At 40.5% G+C, this 20,420-nt stretch overlaps 1 protein-coding gene across 2 annotated transcripts in view; it reads left to right on the top strand.

Annotated features, from left to right (window-relative positions):
• LOC143267235 (disks large homolog 5-like) overlaps window positions 1-20,420 on the top strand; it is a 49,715-nt gene that overhangs the window by 8,187 nt on the left and 21,108 nt on the right. Inside the window, exons 2-6 of one of the 2 annotated variants that reach the window (XM_076544264.1) lie at window positions 216-359; window positions 1,201-1,381; window positions 2,218-2,333; window positions 3,719-4,303; window positions 7,095-7,254. In XM_076544264.1, the coding sequence (XP_076400379.1) occupies window positions 274-359; window positions 1,201-1,381; window positions 2,218-2,333; window positions 3,719-3,737 (402 nt within the window). In that variant the 5' untranslated portion in view covers window positions 216-273 and the 3' untranslated portion in view covers window positions 3,738-4,303; window positions 7,095-7,254. Of the gene's footprint in view, window positions 1-215; window positions 360-1,200; window positions 1,382-2,217; window positions 2,334-3,718; window positions 4,304-5,600; window positions 5,796-7,094; window positions 7,256-20,420 lie in introns of those variants that run through there. The other variant, XR_013042186.1, reaches the window with a different exon arrangement.

Below are 20,420 nucleotides of genomic sequence, written 5' to 3'. Positions count from 1 at the left end.
GAGCTCATTCAGTCCCAGCTGCATCCTTCTTAACACCCTGCCCTTGCTGGCTTGTGGCCAGAAGTGCAAGTGTAAGAAGCAGCTGGAGGTCCATAGGAGCTCGAGTACATAGGAGCCAGGAAGGGGCATCTCATGGGTTGAAATAGTACAGAACACACCCTACACTCATGTGCTGTGTGACCTGTATTCATTGAATTCTTTGCTTCTGGGTCCAGACTCTACCACAGGCCAAATCCTTTCTGTGAAAAGCTCAAGATGGAACATCAGTAGGTCATGTCTGACCTGCAGAATTTCAAGAATGAGAATATGGAGGCCTCACAGAATCTCAATGAGCTGACCAAGGAGAAAGTCTTCCTTTGGTAAGTGCTCATCTTGGCAGGGCCCCCAACTGTTGTACAATGTCCAATTCTCATTTTCTTTGTCTCTGGACTGCAGGGTCTGCAGATCTGCTTCTAGTTTTTCTGCTTCTTAGCCAGCAGCATTAAAGTAGATTTGGACTATGCCTCTTTACTCAATTTTGCTAAGGGATAGAGAAGCTGTTAGCTCCTCTAGCACCATATTGTCATACTCAGTAGCCTCTGGATCAGTGATTATCAACATTCCTAATGCTGTGCCACTTTAATACATTGTTTCATTGTTTTGATGACCTCAAACCATAAAATTATTTTGTAGCAACTTCATAACTGTAATTTTGCTTCTGTTATGAATTTTAATCTAAATGTCTTCATAGGACATCTAATATGTGTCCCTTGTGAAAGGTTCCTTAGATCCCAAAGGGTTCACACACACATATGAGAACCTCTGGTTAGGTAGAAGAGCAATTGGCCTCACGAGAGGGTTGTCAGGCAGGGAGTGACTGTTATGGGATCTATGCACCCTTCGGGTTTCCCACTTCCTCATGTGTACTTGCACATTACCTGCTGGTGTTTCTTCATGACAGGTGATTAGGACAAGTGGGGTACTCTTCTTGTTTTTGGAAGTGCATGGCTTTCTGTTATTTTAGGGGGGTTTCATAAATAGTTTGATTCTTGCAGGAAATAGCTCTTCTCTGCTTTTTGCTTGAGTGCCACTCTCATTACTGTTGAAGGTGCTTGTTTACATTTTCCTGTGAACCTGGGATAAGGTTGGGTTGCTGAGACATGGAGTCAGGGGAGACCAGTGGAGGCTGGCAAAGTCTTACTATTTGGAGTGTGTTTCCAGTGATCTGCAGAGCCGGCTCCTGATGGAGCAGGCTCAGTTGAAAAAGAAGTTAGACATGCTGAGGCAAGAAAAGGAGAACTTACTGGAAGACTGGGTCCTGCTGAAGTACCACTTGGGTGATTTGCAAGTGCTCAGTAAGGATCAAGAGGAGACCAGTGACCTCCAGGACCAGCAACAGCAGGTAGGACAGGCAGCTGGGTCATAGTTAGGTCAGCACCATTTACTTATGTAACCTTACCAAGTCTACCCATCCAGACACCTGTGCTCTATCTCATCACTTTCCTCCTGGATCCACCCATCCATCCACCCACTTTATGACATAAAATTGTTCATTATGTGTCTGTGCATTAGTATTTCTGGGAAGTGAGTCTCCTCTGAGAATCTTGGTCATTGGCATGCAATCCATGCCAATACTCTTCTTGAACTGGTAGTCAAAGGGGAGAAACAGATCAATCACTCATCACACAGCTACATGTCATTATGATGGGAGGATTGCTGTACACAGACTTGAGTTCAAGAGTAAAAAATTCTCTAAACACCTCCACACACACTGACTAAGCAGAGTATGCTCCCCTAGGCCATTTTAGTTCCCAGGGATGGAAAGCCGAGTTTGGGGACTTTTCCTAAAGGCTGGTGTGCTTATTCTAAAGAGAACTGTCCTCTATCACTTTGTTGATTTCATCTCACTCTTTTCTCTATCTCTCTCTGTGGTGAGTGTGTGTGTGTGTGTGTGTGTGTGTGTGTGTGTGTGTGTGTGTGTGTGAAATAGAGGCACATTTGAGTGCAGTGCACATTTCATGTGGATGACATCTAGAGGAGACCACTGGGTTTCTCTCTTTGTCAGTCTCTGTCTTATGAACTTGAAGCAGGCTTTCTCATGTCCCCATGAGCTTGAAATTTGGTGAGACTGACTTAATAGCAAGCTCTTGTTATTCTCTGTGTGCTTGCACTAGTGTGGAATGTATTGTCTATACTATACTCAACCCTCCACTAAGGACACAATCTTGTAATGAACAGGAGCAGCAAAGAATGGAAGAGAGACTCCAGAGCTTGCTGAAGCGGAGGGAGCTGGTCACACAGCAAAAACACTGGGCAATAAAGCTGCAGCATTATTTGACTGTCTCCCAGATGAGGTATGAACCCAGGCTGAAGTTGGGGTATAGAGCCAACTGGGTCTCCTGTACCAGGGCTCTCTGTCCTTCGTGGGCTTTTGCTTATCAGCAAGACTCCTTGCTCCAAGCAGGGGTAGTCCAACTCAGAACTCAGAGTATTATGCTGGTCCTATCAACAAGAACTTTTGTCCAGCAAACATTATGTTTGATACTCCCTGGGTCTATGCTTGTGTCCCATCTCTCCCTTCTGATCTCTCTGGTATGTTCTCAGCAGGCTTTCCTTGAACTCAAAGAGCTCTGCCTGCTTATGCCTTCAAAGTGATGGGATTTAAAGTTATGTCTCACCATATCTGAAATTACATATTTATTCAGGAATAACACCTGTAGGGATGAGATTCACATCATTGTCACTATTTGATGTCAAACTGGCTCTCTTCATTGTCTGAGCATTACCCATGTAAAGTGTACTGGGGATATAATAAGTTTAGTCATTGGTAGGATGAACTCAGCCAGATGTCTCTGCTTAGAATTGTTCAGAACCTTCACAGAATGTTGTGGAACAGACTTCTCAGGGAGTACCAGGATGTAGTTTCCCAGCTGTAGACCTAAGGATAACACAGCTGGTTTTGTTTATTCTCAGAGTTCATAAAGTTGCAATGTTCTCGGACACATGAATCAAGAAATGCTGCTCTAGCATGACAGGCTCTATTTTGCAGGAGAGCTGATTTTTCCACATCACCTTATTCAGCTGTCTAGTTTGCAAAGTTGTATTAAGTCTCTATATAAAAATGAGGTGGTCAATGAAAAACTCATCATGAACATTCTGTGTATCTCCACTATGTTGTTATGTATGACTTTAATATGCTATTCCTTTTGTTTAAATGATGTCCCTAGACTGTAGGAAAAAGGCCTGTTCTCATAGAGCACAGAACATACATTACTCATATAAACATCTGATACTTATGGGCAGAAAAGAATTCAAGGTCCAGCTATTCTGTGACACTTATCTCTTAGGGATCCAAACAATGACTGCTGCCAAAGTTCAGTGTTGACTGTTCAGCACAACTGAGTTTGTGTGATGTCAGATTGGCAGGTCACATGGCAGACCCCACCAGGACTCTGCCCTAACTGCCTTCCTCATCCAGGTCAGAAAAACTCCTACATGAGATGGAACAGTCCACAGCTCAGGATGAGAGCCTCCTGCCCACAGAGCTGCTGCTACAGCAGGAGCACTAAGTGTCATCAGCAAGTGAGCCACCATGACATCCCTTCTCCAGCAACATGGCATTTGTGGGGTGGAGTTCTTCCTTGATTCTGGTTTCCTATGTGTGAATAGGCCCCGAATTTATCTAACCAGTGACCCAGCAAAGCTGTTTTAGATCTGATTGCCTTTTCTTCTCTGACAGCATCCTTTACAAGAACTGAGGAGGTCGAAGGAAGCCATACTCAACCAGAAAGCCCGACATTCTCCACTGTACAGTCAAGGCCTCCTCAGAACAAGACATGTACTTCTAGCTGTAGAATCACAAAGAGGAAAATATCAACCACCTTGCAAGTGGTCCATCCATAATCTAACTCATGTGTCTCTCTAGTTATGGAGTAAGGAAACCATCAGGAAGACACTTGAGATAAAAAAAAAACCACCAAGAATTATGCAGAAAAAGCTGACATTTACCAGCAAGTATTCCCAGTGAGGGCCACAACAATGTAGAGAGAGAATATGTTTCAATTCACAGTTGCTCTGAAAGTTTATTGTTATGAACTTTTGTTAGCCGACTGAGTCCCCAGCTCTTCATATTTGGATGGAGATATGTCAATGGAAACTGTGTTGATGTCCTGCTGTTACCCAGACAGACCACACAAAGGAAGTATCATATTCTCATTCCTGTCCAGTGCTGGAGCTACTCAATTTCCTGAGCATGTGATGGTGAAGAGAATTGTTCTGAGAGATGTTTTAGGAAGGATGTCACCATGAGCTTTTATGTCTTTTGGTAAGAGATGCTCCCTGTGTCATTTTTTACTCTTGAGTGGGCACACAGACACATGTTGGCAGACAGAATCATATAGTGGCCAACATGGCATAAGATCAACTTTGGCAAGGGCTTAACTTAAAAGCCCCAGAGTGGCATGACTGCACTTGTCTTGAAGAGACCATGATGCCAGTTATGGTTGTCTTCTAACTTGTGTCCAAATCCAACCACAGGGTATATGATAGTTCCAATAAATCTGCAAGAAGAGAATGCTTCTTAGTGTAAATAGTTTTGTTTTGCTGTTGTGTTTGTTTCAATTCAGGTTTTGATATTCTTTGTTTTGTTTGGTGTTTGATACTTTTTGGTTCTTTTGTTCTTTCTTTGATTTTATATTTGGCTAAGGGTATATACTGGATATACTAAATGCCCCTTTAAAGTCCCTATTGAGTCGAATTTCTGTAATTTCATAAATAAAAAAGCAATTTCCAACTCTTCATTCTTAAAGTAGCTTTAGTAGTCAGATGTGTATTACACTCCTGTAACCTTAGAACTCAACAGACAGAGATGGATCTCTGCAAGTTCCAAGAGGCTTAGGCAGGGTTGCAAACAGGGATGGTGTCTTGGGTGTGAATCACATGGCCTACAACATGAACATCCACTTCATGACGGAAAAAGATCCATATTCAACATATGACTCTACATGATTAGCTATTCCAAAAAAGGCAGAGACTAGATACACACATGTTTATGTTCATGACATGATAATTCATATCATTTTTTTTAAATATACCTGTGTTTTCTAATACATCTCAAGAAATGAGAACATTTCTTATAGGAGTATAAAAATGAGGAAACTCATAGTTATCTGCCTCTTAGAGGCAGTGTATTAGGAGAGAGGCTGTACCCTTCCTGGTAGCTCTGAGTGCCCTGAGCACTCAGCACAGAGAACATCCCACAGCAAGCCACAGAGGGCCACTTGTCTGGGCTTTTAGATCATGCTAGGGCAGTCTCTCATCTGCCAGTCACTTTCTAAACATCCTTCTTATTGATTAGAGATCTTAAGGAAGGGAAGAGCCATTCCCTGGGCTGTTTTTGAAAAGTTAGTCTTCAACTCCCTACACATAAGTAATGAAAAGGTTCTAATGAGGCAGAGAGAGCTCTCTGGCTTTGTAAGGAAGAGGTACTGAATGACATCCCCTGTGTCTCTGAGAATAATCCTAGAAAGGACAACTACTGGCTAATTGGGGAAGAGCTCAGTAGCACATAGGTTAGGGCTGTTGGCAGTGACCCTAACGGTAACTTCCCTGAACATTCTATTGTACCCTGGAGAGCCCCGAGCAGCCTCTTGATGTCACCACTGTTGAGGCAACACCAACTGCCATTTAGGGCATTTGTACAGTGCCTCTGGGATTCACAAAGACATTTTGGTGAGACTGAGAAAGCTACTTGGGAAAGAGAATGGACATCCTGGAGAAGAGAGAGAAGCAGAAGGAAGCTGGTTATCTGTCTCAGGGTAAACATCAAGAACTAAATATTCCAGGGGAAGGTGCAGTCAGTTTTGTGCAGGGGATGGGGAGCTCCCTGGAGGAGTTAGGCCTTGAGCTGGGCCTTTCAAGAATGGGACTCAGCAGCTGGGAGACTCTGGAAAACAATGAGCCTATCCTGCTTCTCTGGGTTCCTAAATAGCAGACACAGAGAGGGATTTCTGAGGTTTGTTTGGCAGAGATCCAGGAATTATCAAGTCTGCAGTTACTGTGCTGGGGGAGCTCCTTAATTTCATTCAGAGTGGAAACAGGGCATCAAGAGGCACAGGATGATAGATGAGGGATCCCTGACAGGATAAGGTGCTGCTGAAATTCAGCATCAGTGGATTCCTTTATGTTCCGTGGGTATCTGATGCTATTGACAGGTAGATTAACTCCCCTGGCATTCACCAAGCTCCCAGCCATTCAATTCCTCTTGGTCCTAGACACCGGTGGTCAAGGCTTGGTGGTGTTAAGCACTGTGGACTCCAGGACTTAACTTACATCATATCAGATATGAGCTGGTGTTGTCCTCTAAACCAGAATTGCTGGACTAGCTTATGACTTCCAGAGCCCATGGGATTGCAGTGGGAATGGAGGCACATATCTAGACATTGTGGTGGGGGACAGGGATATGACTTATGTGCCCCAGCTTGAGGATAGATGCCCTGTTCTTCCAGGACTCCACAGATTCCAAACATTCCCTCTTTCTCAGGCCTCTACTTGGGACTTAGTGTAAGTATTACAGCTTTAAGGGGAATGGCTTCCCCAACAGAAGTGTTACAGCTCAACCCCAGCAGGAAAGGTTTCCCCAGTGTAAACATAACAGCTCTGTTCTGGTAGGGGGAGGTTTCCCAATGCAAGTGTTACAGCTCTACTCTGAAAGGTATCCTGGCAATCAGGAGACAAGAAATACCACAAAGTTACACCACACAACATGCCTCACACAATATATTTATTGGGAGAGAAAACCCCAAGAGGGTGACTCCTCTCCTTGTGTGAGAAGCCACAAGTATTGAGCAGAAGGCAGGCTATATAGGGAGATTCTTGAGAGTGGGGAACTTTCCAGTTTGGCTTGGGGTTGGTGGGACTTTTGTGGACTGATCTTGGGGCAAGCTAGGAGATTGGTAGGATTCTTTTTCCTGACCCTGGTCATGGCCTTGGGAACAAGTCTGGGTCAGAAGGTTCTTTCCTTAACCTGGTCTTAAGGGTTTCGTGGTTAAGTTCTTATCTCTCCTGGCCCTGTGCCATCCAACTATGCAATTACACTTGTGTTTATCTACCTCCAGGGACTACTGGAAAGGCATCATCCCAACTCTCCCCTCACTTAGCAGGATCTGGGGATGAACAAGGTGGAAAAACTGACCATTCAGCTACAGAAGAAAACCTGTTAGAGGAATGAACTACTTGGAATCCTAGACCATAATACAAACAATGATTTGAAAAGCAGGTAGTTTTTATGCCTAATTCTCTGCTGACTGTCTTGAAACCACTGTGTCAAGTCCAAGATTTCTCAGAGAAAGGATGAACTCCGTGGTGTCCTCATGCCCAAATTAATTTTCCAAAGTGCATCTGAGAGGCAGAACTTGATGCCTGGGTAGGGGTGAGATGGGGACACAGGCTGTTCTGCTTCATTCAAATGAAAAGCAGAGCCTGTGGCCTGAATCACAGTATAGAAGCAGTAGTGTGTGGTTGCTCATTATGTATTTCAAGATGTCTTGACAGGTGTTGGCGTGTGGGAAGTACAGGGAGCTGTTAATTTGTGGTGAATCTTTAAACTTAACTAGCAGGTGATTGTGTGCTGATTGCTCTTGGTAGAGTGTCTCATAGTAGGGATAGTGGTTGTTAGGATAATAAAGGGGGGATTATAGGAGTGATTGAAAAAGATAGAGGACACATCAGAGGGTAACATGGTCAAAGTCATACTCAGAATTCAATGACAGCCAACAGGATTTGGATTGTGTGTTCTTAGACATAAGGGTGATAAGCACACAGCAGTTCTGTCCAGGTAAGTGTGCCTCACAGCTGATGAATCAGTGAAGAAGAGGTTGCCTGAGATGTCCTTGAAGACTGACAGGCCCTCAACAAGACAGTTTTTAGTGAGAATTTGTAATTTAGTTCTCAGGCTTGGGCAGTGGGTGAGGGGAGTAAGGAGCTTGTGTCGAGGCTTATTGCTTATGTGCAAGAATTTTGGTAGTCTACTGATAATTGTAACTTTACACCATGGTGATCCAATAAGATACAGAGTGTTATTCCTTTTTTTGTATTTGTTGAGGTTTGCCTTGTTATTGAGTATGTATTCAGTTTTAGAGAAGATTCCATGAGGTGCTGAGAAGGTTTATTCTTTAATGTATGGGTGACATGTTCTATAGATGTCTGTTAAGTCCATTTGAGTCATAACAACTGTTAGTTCCCTTCCTTCTCTGTGTAGTTTCTGTCTGGCAGACCTGTCTATTGGTGATAATGGGGTGTTAAAGTCTCCCACTATCAGTGTGTGGGGTTTGATATGTGATAGAAGCTTTAGTAATGTTTCTTTTACAAATATTGTTGCCCTTGTATTTGGGGCATAAATGTTCAGAATTGAGACTTCATCTTGATGGATTTTTCCAGTGATGAATATGAAATGTCCTTCTCTGTCTGTTTTGATTAATTTTAGTTTAAAATCTATTTTGTTAGAGGTTAGAATAGCAAAACCACCTTGTTTCTAAGGTCCGTATGATTGGAAAATTTTTTCCCAACCCTTTAGTCTGAGGTAATATCTGTCTTTGAAGTTTAGGTGTGCTTCTTGTATGTAGCAGAAGGAGGGATCCTGTTTTTACATCTATTTTGTTAGCCTGTGTCTTTTTATAGGTGAATGATATGAAGAGATATTAATGACCAGTGAATGTTTTTCCTGACATTTTTGGTTTTGGTGGTGGTGGTGTGTATGTGTTTCCCTTCTTTGAGTTTTGCAGGTATGAGATTATCTACTGCCTGTGTTTCCGTGGATGCAGCCTACTTCCTTGAGTTGGAGTTTTCCTTCCGGTACTTTTCATAGCTCTTGATTTGTGGAAAGGTATTATTTAAATCTGATTTTTTTCGTGGAATATATTGTTTTCTCCATCTATAGTGACTGAAAGTTTTTCTTGGTATAGTAGTCTGGGCTAGCATCCATGGTCTCTTAGTGTCTGCAAAATGTCTGTCCAGGACCTTCTCGCTTTCAGGGTCTCCATTGAGATAGTGGATGTAATTGGTAGGTCTGCCTTTAGGTGTTACTTGGTCCTTTTCCTTTGAAGCTCTTAATATTCTTTCTTTATTCTGTATATTTGGTGTTTTGATTATTAGTTGTGAGGGGACCTTTTTTGGTTCAGTCTATTTGGTGTTCTGTAAGCTTCTTGTATCTTCATAGGCATGTCCTTCTTTATGTAGGGAATATTTTCTATAATTTTGTTGAATATATTTTCTATTCCTTTGAACTGAAATTCTTCTCCTTCTTTTATCCCTTATATTCTTAGGTTTGGTCTTCTCATGGTATCCCAGATTCTGTGGATATTTTATGTTAAGAATTTATTGGATTTGATATTTTCTTGACCAATGAATCTCTGTCCTCTATCATATCTTCAATGCCTGAGATTCTTTATTCCATTTCTTGTATTGTTTGTTATGCTTGCAGCTGTATTTCCTGTTCATTTACCCAGATTTTCAATTTCCAGAATTTCCTTGCTTTGTGTTCACTTTGTTGCCTGTATTTCAATTTTCAACCACTTGCAATTTGAACCACTTCCTTCACTTATTGGATTGTTTTTTTCTTGGCTTTCTTTAAGGAATTTATTCATTTATTTTCCATTTTTTTGTTTTTTTTTACTCCATTTATTTAAGAGAACTTTTCATTTTCTCTTTAAGGGCACAGATGCTGGGAGAATGTCAAAACAACAAGCTGAGGTTATTCAGGAAGAGGCAAGCCTTATATACCCTCCACCCTTCCCTGGGGAGGGGCCCTGAAGAATATGCACCTGCTGGTGTGACATAGTTGCCTCTCATTGGTCCAGTTCATCTCCAGATCATGTTTCAGCTGCTGTTGCTAAGGCCCTTAGGCAGACTCAGATTGGCTCTCAGTATCTTTTTTTTACTGGTTTGGGCCAGCTGGGCCGCAAGCCTGTTAGGGATGAGTCATCCCACCCTGCTCTTCTTCCAGTTGGTGTGGGTGGTGCTTGTGCTCTAGGTGTTGCTGACTTTGAGGGGGATGATTGGCCAGGGATAGGATGATGGACTCAGTGGGCTTGGGTGTGAGTGGGTCTTGGAGGTTACAGGGTCCAATGCGTGGCATCTGTGGTGGCAAGGCTTGGCTGCAGGACTCTTCCTTGCTGGCCCACTGCTGGGGTAAGATGGGAATGGGGCATGGGATGTGTCCCAGGGCCTAAGGCCTAGGGACTGGGGCAGTTCACCTGGGAGACCAGTCACTCACCTCTTCCTCCAAAAGGTGCAGGTGCTGCTGGTGCTGCTAGGGGCTGCTGATTTTGCAGGGGATGGTTGGCCAGGGAGAGGATTGAACTCACAGGAATTGCACCAGGATAAACACCTCTCTCCTTAGGCCAGTGGTTCTCAGTCTTTTTAACACTGTATCCTTTATACAGTTCCTCATGTCATGGTGACCCCTCCCTAACTATAAAATTATTTCATTGCTACCTCATAACTGTAATTTTGATTATGTTATGAATTGTAGTGAAAATATCTGATATACAGGATGCCTGACACTTGACCCATGTGAAAGTGTGCTTGCACCCCCCAAAGGGGTCATGGCCCACAAATTGAGAACCTCTCCCTTAAGTCATGCTTTCTGGATATGCATAACAATTTTATAAAATAGGATAAAATATTGTAGACAGAAGTCAAATCAGGTAATTTACTATAGTAAACCAGCATATCATTTTACCTCTTAAGTCTTCATAGAGAAGCTTAAATAATAGTTAACATCAAGTTTATGCACAGTAGTAGCATCTGCTATCAGAAAGCTAATGTACACTTAGCTACCTGGTGTAATTCATATAAAAGATGATGTAGAATTAAGTATTTGTTATGAGTACAGATCAAGGTCATCTTTTAACTTTACTTGAAAATGTCAGATCAGTGAGATCAGAGTTAGTCAGTTACCTAAGCAAAATACATCCATGGCAAGAACAGCCCCAGAAGGCAAACATAGCTTACAGCTTTCTATAAACAAGCCCAGTTCCCTATAGTACTCATTCCCAAACAATTATCAAATATCTATTCTTGAGTAATCATGAAACTATTAAAAACAGTTTCAAATATTAGAGGAAGCACTTGCTCACCTTAGTGAAGAGACTTTCATGGCTTAGGGGCAATAATGTGACAAGAGGCAGAATAATGGATTCAAGTCATATTGTGTGGCAAATGGCACTATAAATATTTAATTAAGATCTTCCTTACTCATCTAGACAAAGGCTGAATGTCAGTACCACCCTTTCAGTTCACAAAGCATTTGGACTACCAACTTCCTAACATTCCCCTGTAAGTCCTGTTTGAAGCAGTGTGGCCTCCTTTTGGGTGCTGATTCTGATTTTAGTCAAGGATGAATCAGTCCATTGGTGTGTATACTAATTTCCACATAAACAATTTTACATCACTTTACTGACACAATACTAATTTCATTAGCTAGACAACACAGATTGTTTATACTTTGACTTGTCTTGGTTACTATATGCATATGCTATGCCTAAAACTAAGAATATTAATATTATGATACTATTATCACTTTTATCCCTGAGAACCAAAAATTCAAAATTCAAAGCCCTGGCTTTGAACCCCAAGTGTCGATGTGAACACAAAATGGTTTTATCTTCTTTATATATAGAAAAATCTCAAATGTAATAGCATTGTAAGACTTTAAAATGTTCATGTCCAAATGTCAGATATCAATTATGTCCATTGTAAGTTTAAATATTTGAGTAATTTTATTGTTCGTCTTGTCAATTTTGAGTAAGTTCACCAACTGCAATTACAGGGACTTCTCATAAAACAGCACAGCATCCAGCCTAAATGTACCCTTGTTATATGGACTTGAGTTATACCAGCAGTATGATCCCTATCCCCATTCAGCTGCCAGTGCTCAGGATATACAATGAACATGTTAGACTTCATAGATACAGCATGCAGTCACAAAACCTAAACCATGAGGAACTACATTCCAAATAGTCAGAGCTCCTCCACACCGCAGAAAACTGTCAAGGACAAAGGAGACAGAAAGGAAATGTGTGGGTTCTGAGTATTAGACAAAAAAACAGTAAACTTCAAGAACAAGAAAGTGACTTGGGATTTAGAGTTTGATGACAATAAAGACAGTTATGTGTGGTGATATATTATGTACCCTAATAAAATTTGCCTGAAGTTCAGAGAACAGAACAAAGCACTAGATTAAAAAGCAAGGCCAGGCAGTGGTGACACATACCTTTAATCCTAGCACTCGGGAGGCAGAGATCCTTCGGGATCTCTGTGAGTTCAAAGTCACCCTGGACTACATGAGATTGATTCAGTCTATGAGAGAAACAGCCAGACAGTACTAGCACACACCTTTAATGCCAGTACTTGGGAATCACACACCTTTAATTCCAGCGCTAGGAAGGAAGTAATATGGCTGGGCAGAGAAAGGTATATAAGGCATGAGGAGACAGGAACTAGCCTTTTTCAGCTAGAGGCTTTTCAGATGGAGAACCTTTCAAGCTGAGGACTCAAAGGCTTTCAGTCAGAGGATTCCTGGAGATAGGATCTCGCCTGCCATTTGGCCTGAGGATTCAGTAGCAGATTTGTGCAAAGATATTAGGTGACTATAAGACTCAGCAAATTGGTTGCTACTGATGGGAGAAAGAACACTGCCATTGGATGGGGCACCTGAGGGGCTTCTGAGGGACAAGAAAGTTCTCTGTTAAATCTGCCTGTTGACCCGGGCGGTGGTGGTGCACGCCTTTAATCCCAGCACTCTGGAGGCAGAGGCTTGCAGATCTCTGTGAGTTTGAGGCCAGCCTGGTCTCCAAAACAAGTTCCAGGAAAGGCGCAAAGCTACACAGAGAAACCCTGTCTCAAAAAATCAAAAATAAAAACAAACAAACGAACAAACAAACAAATAAATAAATAAATAAATCTGCCTGTTGATTGTGAGACATCCATTTATCATGAGTCACTTAATACTGCATTTGTTTTGGGTGTTTTACGAGTTTGCTTTTAAAATACAGCAAGGCCTGGGGTTGGGGGATACGGCTTAATTGAGAAAGAAACTGTACAATTCTGATGAGTTCAACTCCAGCATTCACTTAAAAAGTCAGAACAGTGGCACATACCTGTGATTACGTACCTCTCAGAGGTATGTAGGGCAGAGATTGGAAATTGCCTGGAAGCTGGAAGGCCAGCTGGACTAGAGGACACAGTACATCCCAGAAACAAGAGAGACCTGCCTCAACACAGTATAAGGGGAGATCCAAATCCTGAACGATGTCCTCTGACATGCACAGTGTCCTAGTCAGGGTTCTGTTGTTCCAAAAAGAACCATGATTAAAGCAAATTCAGGAAGAAAGCGTTTATCTGACTTACACTTCCACATCACTGTTCCTCACTGAAGGAAGTCAGGACCAGAACTCAAACAGGACAGGATCCTGGAGGCTGGAGCTGATGCAGAGCCCATGGATGGTGCTGCTTACTGGCTCACTCACCACAGCTTGTTCACCCTACTTTCTTTTCTTTTTTTTAACTGAGGATCGAACCCAGCACCTTGCATTTGTAAGCAAGCGCTCTACCACTGAGCTAAATACCCAACCTCACTCTACTTTCTTAAACAGCCCAGGACCAACAGACCAGGGGTGACCCCACTCACAATAGGCTGGGTCCTCCCATGTTAATCAATACTTAGGAAAATGCTCTAAGGCATTCCTACATCCTGATCATATGGAAAAATTTTAGAAATATGGATTCCTCCTCTTTGAACCCTAGCTTTTATCAGGTTGTCATAAAATTGGACCTCACAATATATAAGCTGTGGGATGTGATTGCCCACCTTCACACACACACACACACACACACACACACACACACAAAGACATACAGTGTTCTAATTTGCTTTTCTAAATCTTGAAATGGAAAATGTGAATAATAAATCGCCCACGTCCGTGGAACTTAATAATCTGATGTAACTGTTCTATTGTGGGCCAAAGGATACTAATTTAAAGTGGAAAAAGAAGGAAAATCTGGAGATAATTTTAAAGAGGGAAAATTAGGGAAGCATACCATATTGGAGAAACATGTCATATCTGACTAACAAAATACCGTAATAGTGTTACATAAGCAGTGGGTATGGTTGACAGAGTAGATATTGCAACAGATTGCAGTGTCCAGAAACTTTGTACAGTGGAGAAAAAAAGGATACAAGCTGGCAGGAGAAGAATGGACCATCAGAGCATGTCCTGAAAATATGGCAAGTTCTACATAGATTTCTATTGTTATAATAAAAGTAAAAAAAAATCCCATTTAAAAAAAAGTGATGAGTTTTTTCACCTCACAGGTTACAGTCTATCAAGGGAAACCTAGGCAAGATCTCAAGACAGGGACTTGAAACCAGAGGAGCACTGCTCACTAGTCACCTCAGCTACTGTTTCTCTATGGCCCAGGCTCACTTGCCTACAGAGGACTGAGCTCTCCTCCATCAATTAGCAATCAAGAACATGCCCAAGAAGCATGCCTGCAAGCCAGTCTTTTGGTGTCAATTCCTCAACTATGTCTCAAGTAGACAGCTGAGAATAGCCATAACAGCAAGCCAGAAAGCAGAAAATATAAACTTCAGCTTACTGCAAAGAAAATTGACCCTCCATGAATAGGATTCTATGTCCAAAGTGAAATTTCAATTGTAGGAAGAATAATTTAATAGAATTTATGGAGAAAAATGAAACAATATTTAAAATAATGAGTCACAATAAGCCCAAGCCACAAAGGAAAAGTTGGTAAATTTGACAATTGAAGCCCCTTCTGGAGGCTGCAGGGTGGACATGGAGAGGGGCTGTTGGCTGACAGCATCTTTGAGCATCCTTCCAGTGTTTTGGTGGAGGAGTTCCCATCAGAAACCCTACTCCTGAAAGACATAAGACAAACAGCATAAAGATGCCCAGGTGCCCTAAAGATAAATACACTTCAAAGATTCTCATTAAAATGAATCTGTAGTATTGTTCTTGCAAGCAAAATACCCTTTGTAAAATTAAAAAAAAAATCAGTATTCTGAATTGCAAATGCTTTTGCTTTTTTTTTTTGCAGAAAATCTGCCATGATTATTTTTTTTTTTTAATGAATAAGGATTTTCCACAAAACAGGCTTGCTCTACATGCTAGGTTTTTAAACAGTTCAGTGACACATATGCTAACTACATACACAACAGATAATATAGTAAGAAAACACTCAACCTGATGAAAAGTTAAAATCTTCATTAATACACTGAAAACTGACAACTCATGCCTTTAAAATCAAAAATACAAAAATTAAATGTTTTCCTAAAAAGATTTCCTTATTTTAAGGATTCATTTGAAAATGAAGCTGCATGTAATTTGTACAGTAAGTTGTACAAGTAAACAGGTAATATACATAAAAAATTAACTGACATACTCCTCAATTATCAGTTGTCCACCTTTAATTTCCAATACTGTACTTTCTTAACAAGCATACAAAATATCAAACTTCTCTTTAGAAAAAGTGCCGTTCTTTGACATCCTTTACACAAAAACAGTCTGAGCCTGCGGCATGTTAATGCAGTTGAGAGGCAAAGCATACTAACTCTTACAAATTCTACCTTCCATAAAAAGCCCCCTGAAAAGGAGATTACACGCCACTATAAAAATATCAACCTCTTGTGGTAGCTGCATTAGAGAACCAAGGCGTGACGACTATTTTCATATAGCATAGAAAACCACTATGAGCATATTAACTGCACTGGTGGCCGGGAGTGTACTGTGCCACAGGATTATGCATAGCTACTGTTAGGTACCAAGACTGTTACACAGAGTTTTAAACTGATTGTAACCGAGAGCATAACAGAGGTACTAACCAGCCCATGCCAAGTAAATACTGAGTCACTGTGCTGAATACTTCATTCCTGGAGAAAACCAAAGGCAGCAGTAACTGAATCAAGCCCAACAGGAGACTGAACTCGTTCTCCTCAAAGGTTAGTGAGCACAGTGAAGTCTGAGGTATACCTTTATCCATTGAATGTGTGCCATTGCAAGATCTTACCATCTGGAATACATGTCATCACAATGGTTCAAATCGTTTGAATATTAGTCATTCATATATTCTTACCTACCCAGTCTATTTCCGGTTATGAATGTTTGACTTTTAAGACATTCTTTTAAATATTTGTATCATTGTTAGAGGATGTTTTAATTGGTTGTATTTTTTAATCCCATGTAATATATGTAGTCCTGACCAGATTTACTACCATTTTTCTCTGGGTCCTAAAAGAGAATTGATAACAATTCGTAACCAGAAATTGTTTTATATTTGCTAGTATGTATATTTATTTATCCAATGGCTTTATTTGTTTCCCAAAATTGTATTGGGACTTGTTGAAAGCATTGTGTGACTTCTATAAATGGCTATTTTCTTGTAACTGTCAGTAATATGGATGTGTACATTGTTTTATATATATACATATATATATATATATTTCTGGGGGTAATTTTTTTTTTAGGGTTGACAGTGTTTTTTTTGTTGTTGTTGTTTTGTTTTTTAAGTTACCTTTTGCCAATGACTTTTTCTGCTAGCTTTTACTTTCATTCAGCCTTCTAACGGAGTTCATTCTTATTGTGTTGTCAACTTGCCTGTAAGAGAGACTTCATCTCATCAGTGAAGAAGGCGTTTCATTATTCCTACAAGTCTTACAGCAAGCACAGATTCTTCATAAGGATCAGATCTCTTCCGCGTTTGTGTCAGTCACATAAAGGACACGGAAGCCTTCCTTTCCTTGTACTGATCTGATGGTGTTATACACTACATCACTAGCTAGTTAAGGTTTTGTGACCTGACTTCTTCGTCTTCCTAGGTATTTATTTGTTACCTCTTTAAATCTTGTATGTCTAAATTAACTTAGAATAGTTACCCACCGAATAACTATGCCAAGAACTAGGAAAGAATGTTTATTTTATTTCCCCTTATAGGGGAAGAGTGGACTGGGAACAAAAATGTAAGGCCAAGAGGCCTTAGGTTGTCATTCATTCAATTTCTTATTCCTCTCTGGGCTGTATTTGATTTTTTTTTTCAGTGCTAAATGTATTTGAATATAGCATTGCTTTTCATGTCTTCCCTTGAGTTGAAAACCTGCTAGGAATTTGTATAAAATACCTTAAAAAGTTTTCAGTTAGAACCACAAAACTCAGTACCTTATATTTGATGCTACTTAAATTATTGAAATCCAAATCACACTACTAGGATACATTTTCATAAAATGTTTCTCTGTTATCTTGAACTGAAATTCGATTGTAAATCAGTTTAGTCCACAAACATGTTTTGAGATCCTTTTAAAAAGGATTTAAGAGAACAAATTTATTCTAGTTTATGGTTTACTACTATTATTTTAAGATACATAGTGATTCCCAAAGCTGCCTGTTGATCAGAATTACTCTGAGGAACTTGTAAACTACAGACTCTTAAAGCCTACCCCCTGGGAAGCTTTCTCAAGGAACATGGTTGGGAGTTGTGTGTTTTTAAAGTTCTCCCAGTGATTCAAATAGACAACTTTGGTATATTCCTGTTCTAAATAGTTCTGTTTGAGAATAGGTTACAAAAGTTCACCAGGCTTTTTCTCTGTGGTGTAGGGTTTTTTTGTTTTTGTTTTTTTTCTTTCTTTCTTTCTTTTTTTTTTTTTTTAAAGCTGGGACCATATTTCACAGAACTTATTCAAGATATGAGGAGGAATAATGAAGATTGAGGCTACTGCTCATTATCATTTTTGTCATTCATACTTTTTAAAGAATTTGTGTTTATAGAACTCTGAATAGCTGATCATTTACATAGCTGAAGGACATGTCCCTGAATGAGACCATTATATATATTAACTAAAATATTTCACTATTTTTTTATTTTATAAATCTTTGTAGAAATGAGCAATGAAATGCTACTTTCATCTTTTGAAATGGGATTTTTCAAGGTAGTGTCCTTTTGGTATTAAGGTAGAGAGGAGTTAATATTCTCTCTACTTATTTCCACATGAATCAATATGAAGTCGTGGACATTTAAAAATCTCAATTTAATTTCTACTTATTTACTATGCAGTATAGCCGTGAACAAGTAATGTAGATTTAGTTTTCTCATCTTCAAATGCCCTGATCACCCTACCTCACAGGGTTGTTGTGGGGATAAATAAAACTTTTATGGAAGTAAAAAAAAAAAAAAAAAAAAAAAAAAAAAGAAACCCTACTCCTTACTACAGAGACCAGGACCCAAATACAAGCTTGAGTCAGCAACTGCATGACAATAATGAGGCCAATAAAAGTCATCATAACCATAGGATCTACAGCTGACTCAGATGTACCTTTGATTATTATCACTCCTTCCTTTCACTCTCTAAGGGAGCCATTTGTTCATGAATATTAGTGAAGAGGGGAATACTACTGTGATGACTATTCTTAGTTCTCAGTATGAATACATCCGGTATTAACTAATACCAAAATATATAGGGCACACCTATGGGAGATTTCTCCTTAATTTGAAGTAGGAAGATCTACTTTCAGGCTGAATCTTTGAGGTAGGAAGTCACACTTTTAATTCAGATCTTAAACCCAGATGTAGTCTGGACCATTCCTGCTAGAAGCCTGATGGAAGATATGGAGGAAGTACACTTTTACTCTTTCTCTGCTTGATCTCTCCTTGTTAGCACATCTTGTTAGCATTAGAGCTCTAATTCTATAAGATTCCAGCATATATTGCATACCAGTAGAGACATCCAGTCGGTGGACGAAGCATCTACTGGATTATTGGACTTTCCATCATAGCCAGCCATCATTGTATTGGCTGAACCACAGCCTGAAAGTCATTCTAATCTGCTTTCTAGATATAGAGATATTGAGTTTATAACTTCTGTTACTCTAGAGAGCCCTGACTAATACACCAGACATGTAGAGAAGACATTCTAGAGTAGTTTATGTCTCAGCTATGTCACAAATTCCCAGTGCCCACCTTCCCTTAACCATTCTTCGGGTGATGCTTTGGTGTCAGCCTTCTTGGTTTCTATAACATCTCAGTAATGACAGTAAAATAGCAAATGTCCCAAATCTCTCAAATGCAATGCAGAGTAATATAATTAAATGAGTGTATGAGATGGAAAGATTCTAGGGTAAGTGAGAAATAGAAAGCATTAAGAATAGAAAGGCTTAGCTATTGTGGTCCATGACAAGGCACCCCCCACCCACATGAAGATCAGAGGACAATTTCTCAGAGTTTTGTTCTCTCCTTCAATCATGTGTGTCCTAGGGAAGAAACTCAGACCTGCAGGCCTAGCAGCAGTTAACTTTGCCCACTGAACCATCTCTCCTGCTGATCACATCATCCATGGAATTTATGGGGTTTGTATCTATATTGAGGTTGTGTGTGTATATATGCCTTTTATTCATAAAGAGTAGATTATTTTTATGCTTGATTGACAGTGCCAGTCTGGGACCCCACAGGATTACTTCCTCTACACATTAACTCTCTGATTCACTGTCAGTCTCAGAAGGCAGATCTGGTCCAGGGGAGCTTCCCCAAAATAAAGCACTATCTGGAAGAAACCCTTCCTCAGTACACAATGAGATCAGTTGTGGTTAAAGAGCACCATCAACCATCCCTCTCTTTTCCTAGCCTTGTAGAGACATGCTCCTCATGACTGGCATGTCACTCTGGCTGGTCTGAAGCTTACTCCCAACACTTACCTGGTGCATCAAGAGGCACCCTTAAACACACCTCAACTGCCAGGAGTGTCGTCTTAATTCTGCATTTCATGAGATGGCCCTAATCTGCATTGTCATCCAGGATGAGGTATGAGAGACCTGCTTTAAGCCTGACAATAAGTGATGCTGGAGCAGGATCTTGAACCCACCAGCGCCTTGCATGAATGCCTGGCGTCCTAAGTCAATTACAATGCTTACAAAATATGCTTGTCCCTACTGGTCTCCTGAAATTTTCTCCTTGCTTGCGGGTGATTCAGTCAAACTAATACAGCATACATAACTAAAAGGACGAAAGTCAAGTCCAGGATCTGGAGAGAAGGCTCCTCCATTTTGAGTAGTTTCTCTCCCAAAGAACAAACAGAACAGCTAAAAAGCCTCTTTAACTCCAGGTTCATTTGGAATCTGATGCCGTCTTCTGGCCACTTGTGGAATTACATGCACATGGTGCATAGCCCTGCAGCAGGAAAAATACCCATAGATATAAATAAAAGAAATAAATTTTCATAAAGTTCTCTGACATTTTAGCTGAAATTTGGCAGTCCAAGAAGTGCACCAACAGCTCCAAAGTATCCCTCATGTTCTAGAAACAATGCATCCAGGAGGAATTGATCCAGAGACTGTATTCATTATTTGTCACTGGGAACCAAAGGATAAAAGAGTAACACTATT

The sequence above is a fragment of the Peromyscus maniculatus genome, chromosome 9 (assembly GCF_049852395.1).
Source record: "Peromyscus maniculatus bairdii isolate BWxNUB_F1_BW_parent chromosome 9, HU_Pman_BW_mat_3.1, whole genome shotgun sequence".
Taxonomy (NCBI): Eukaryota; Metazoa; Chordata; class Mammalia; order Rodentia; family Cricetidae; genus Peromyscus; species Peromyscus maniculatus.
The sequence above is the reverse complement of the archived record's forward strand: the minus strand, read 5'-3'. Positions and strand labels throughout refer to the sequence as shown.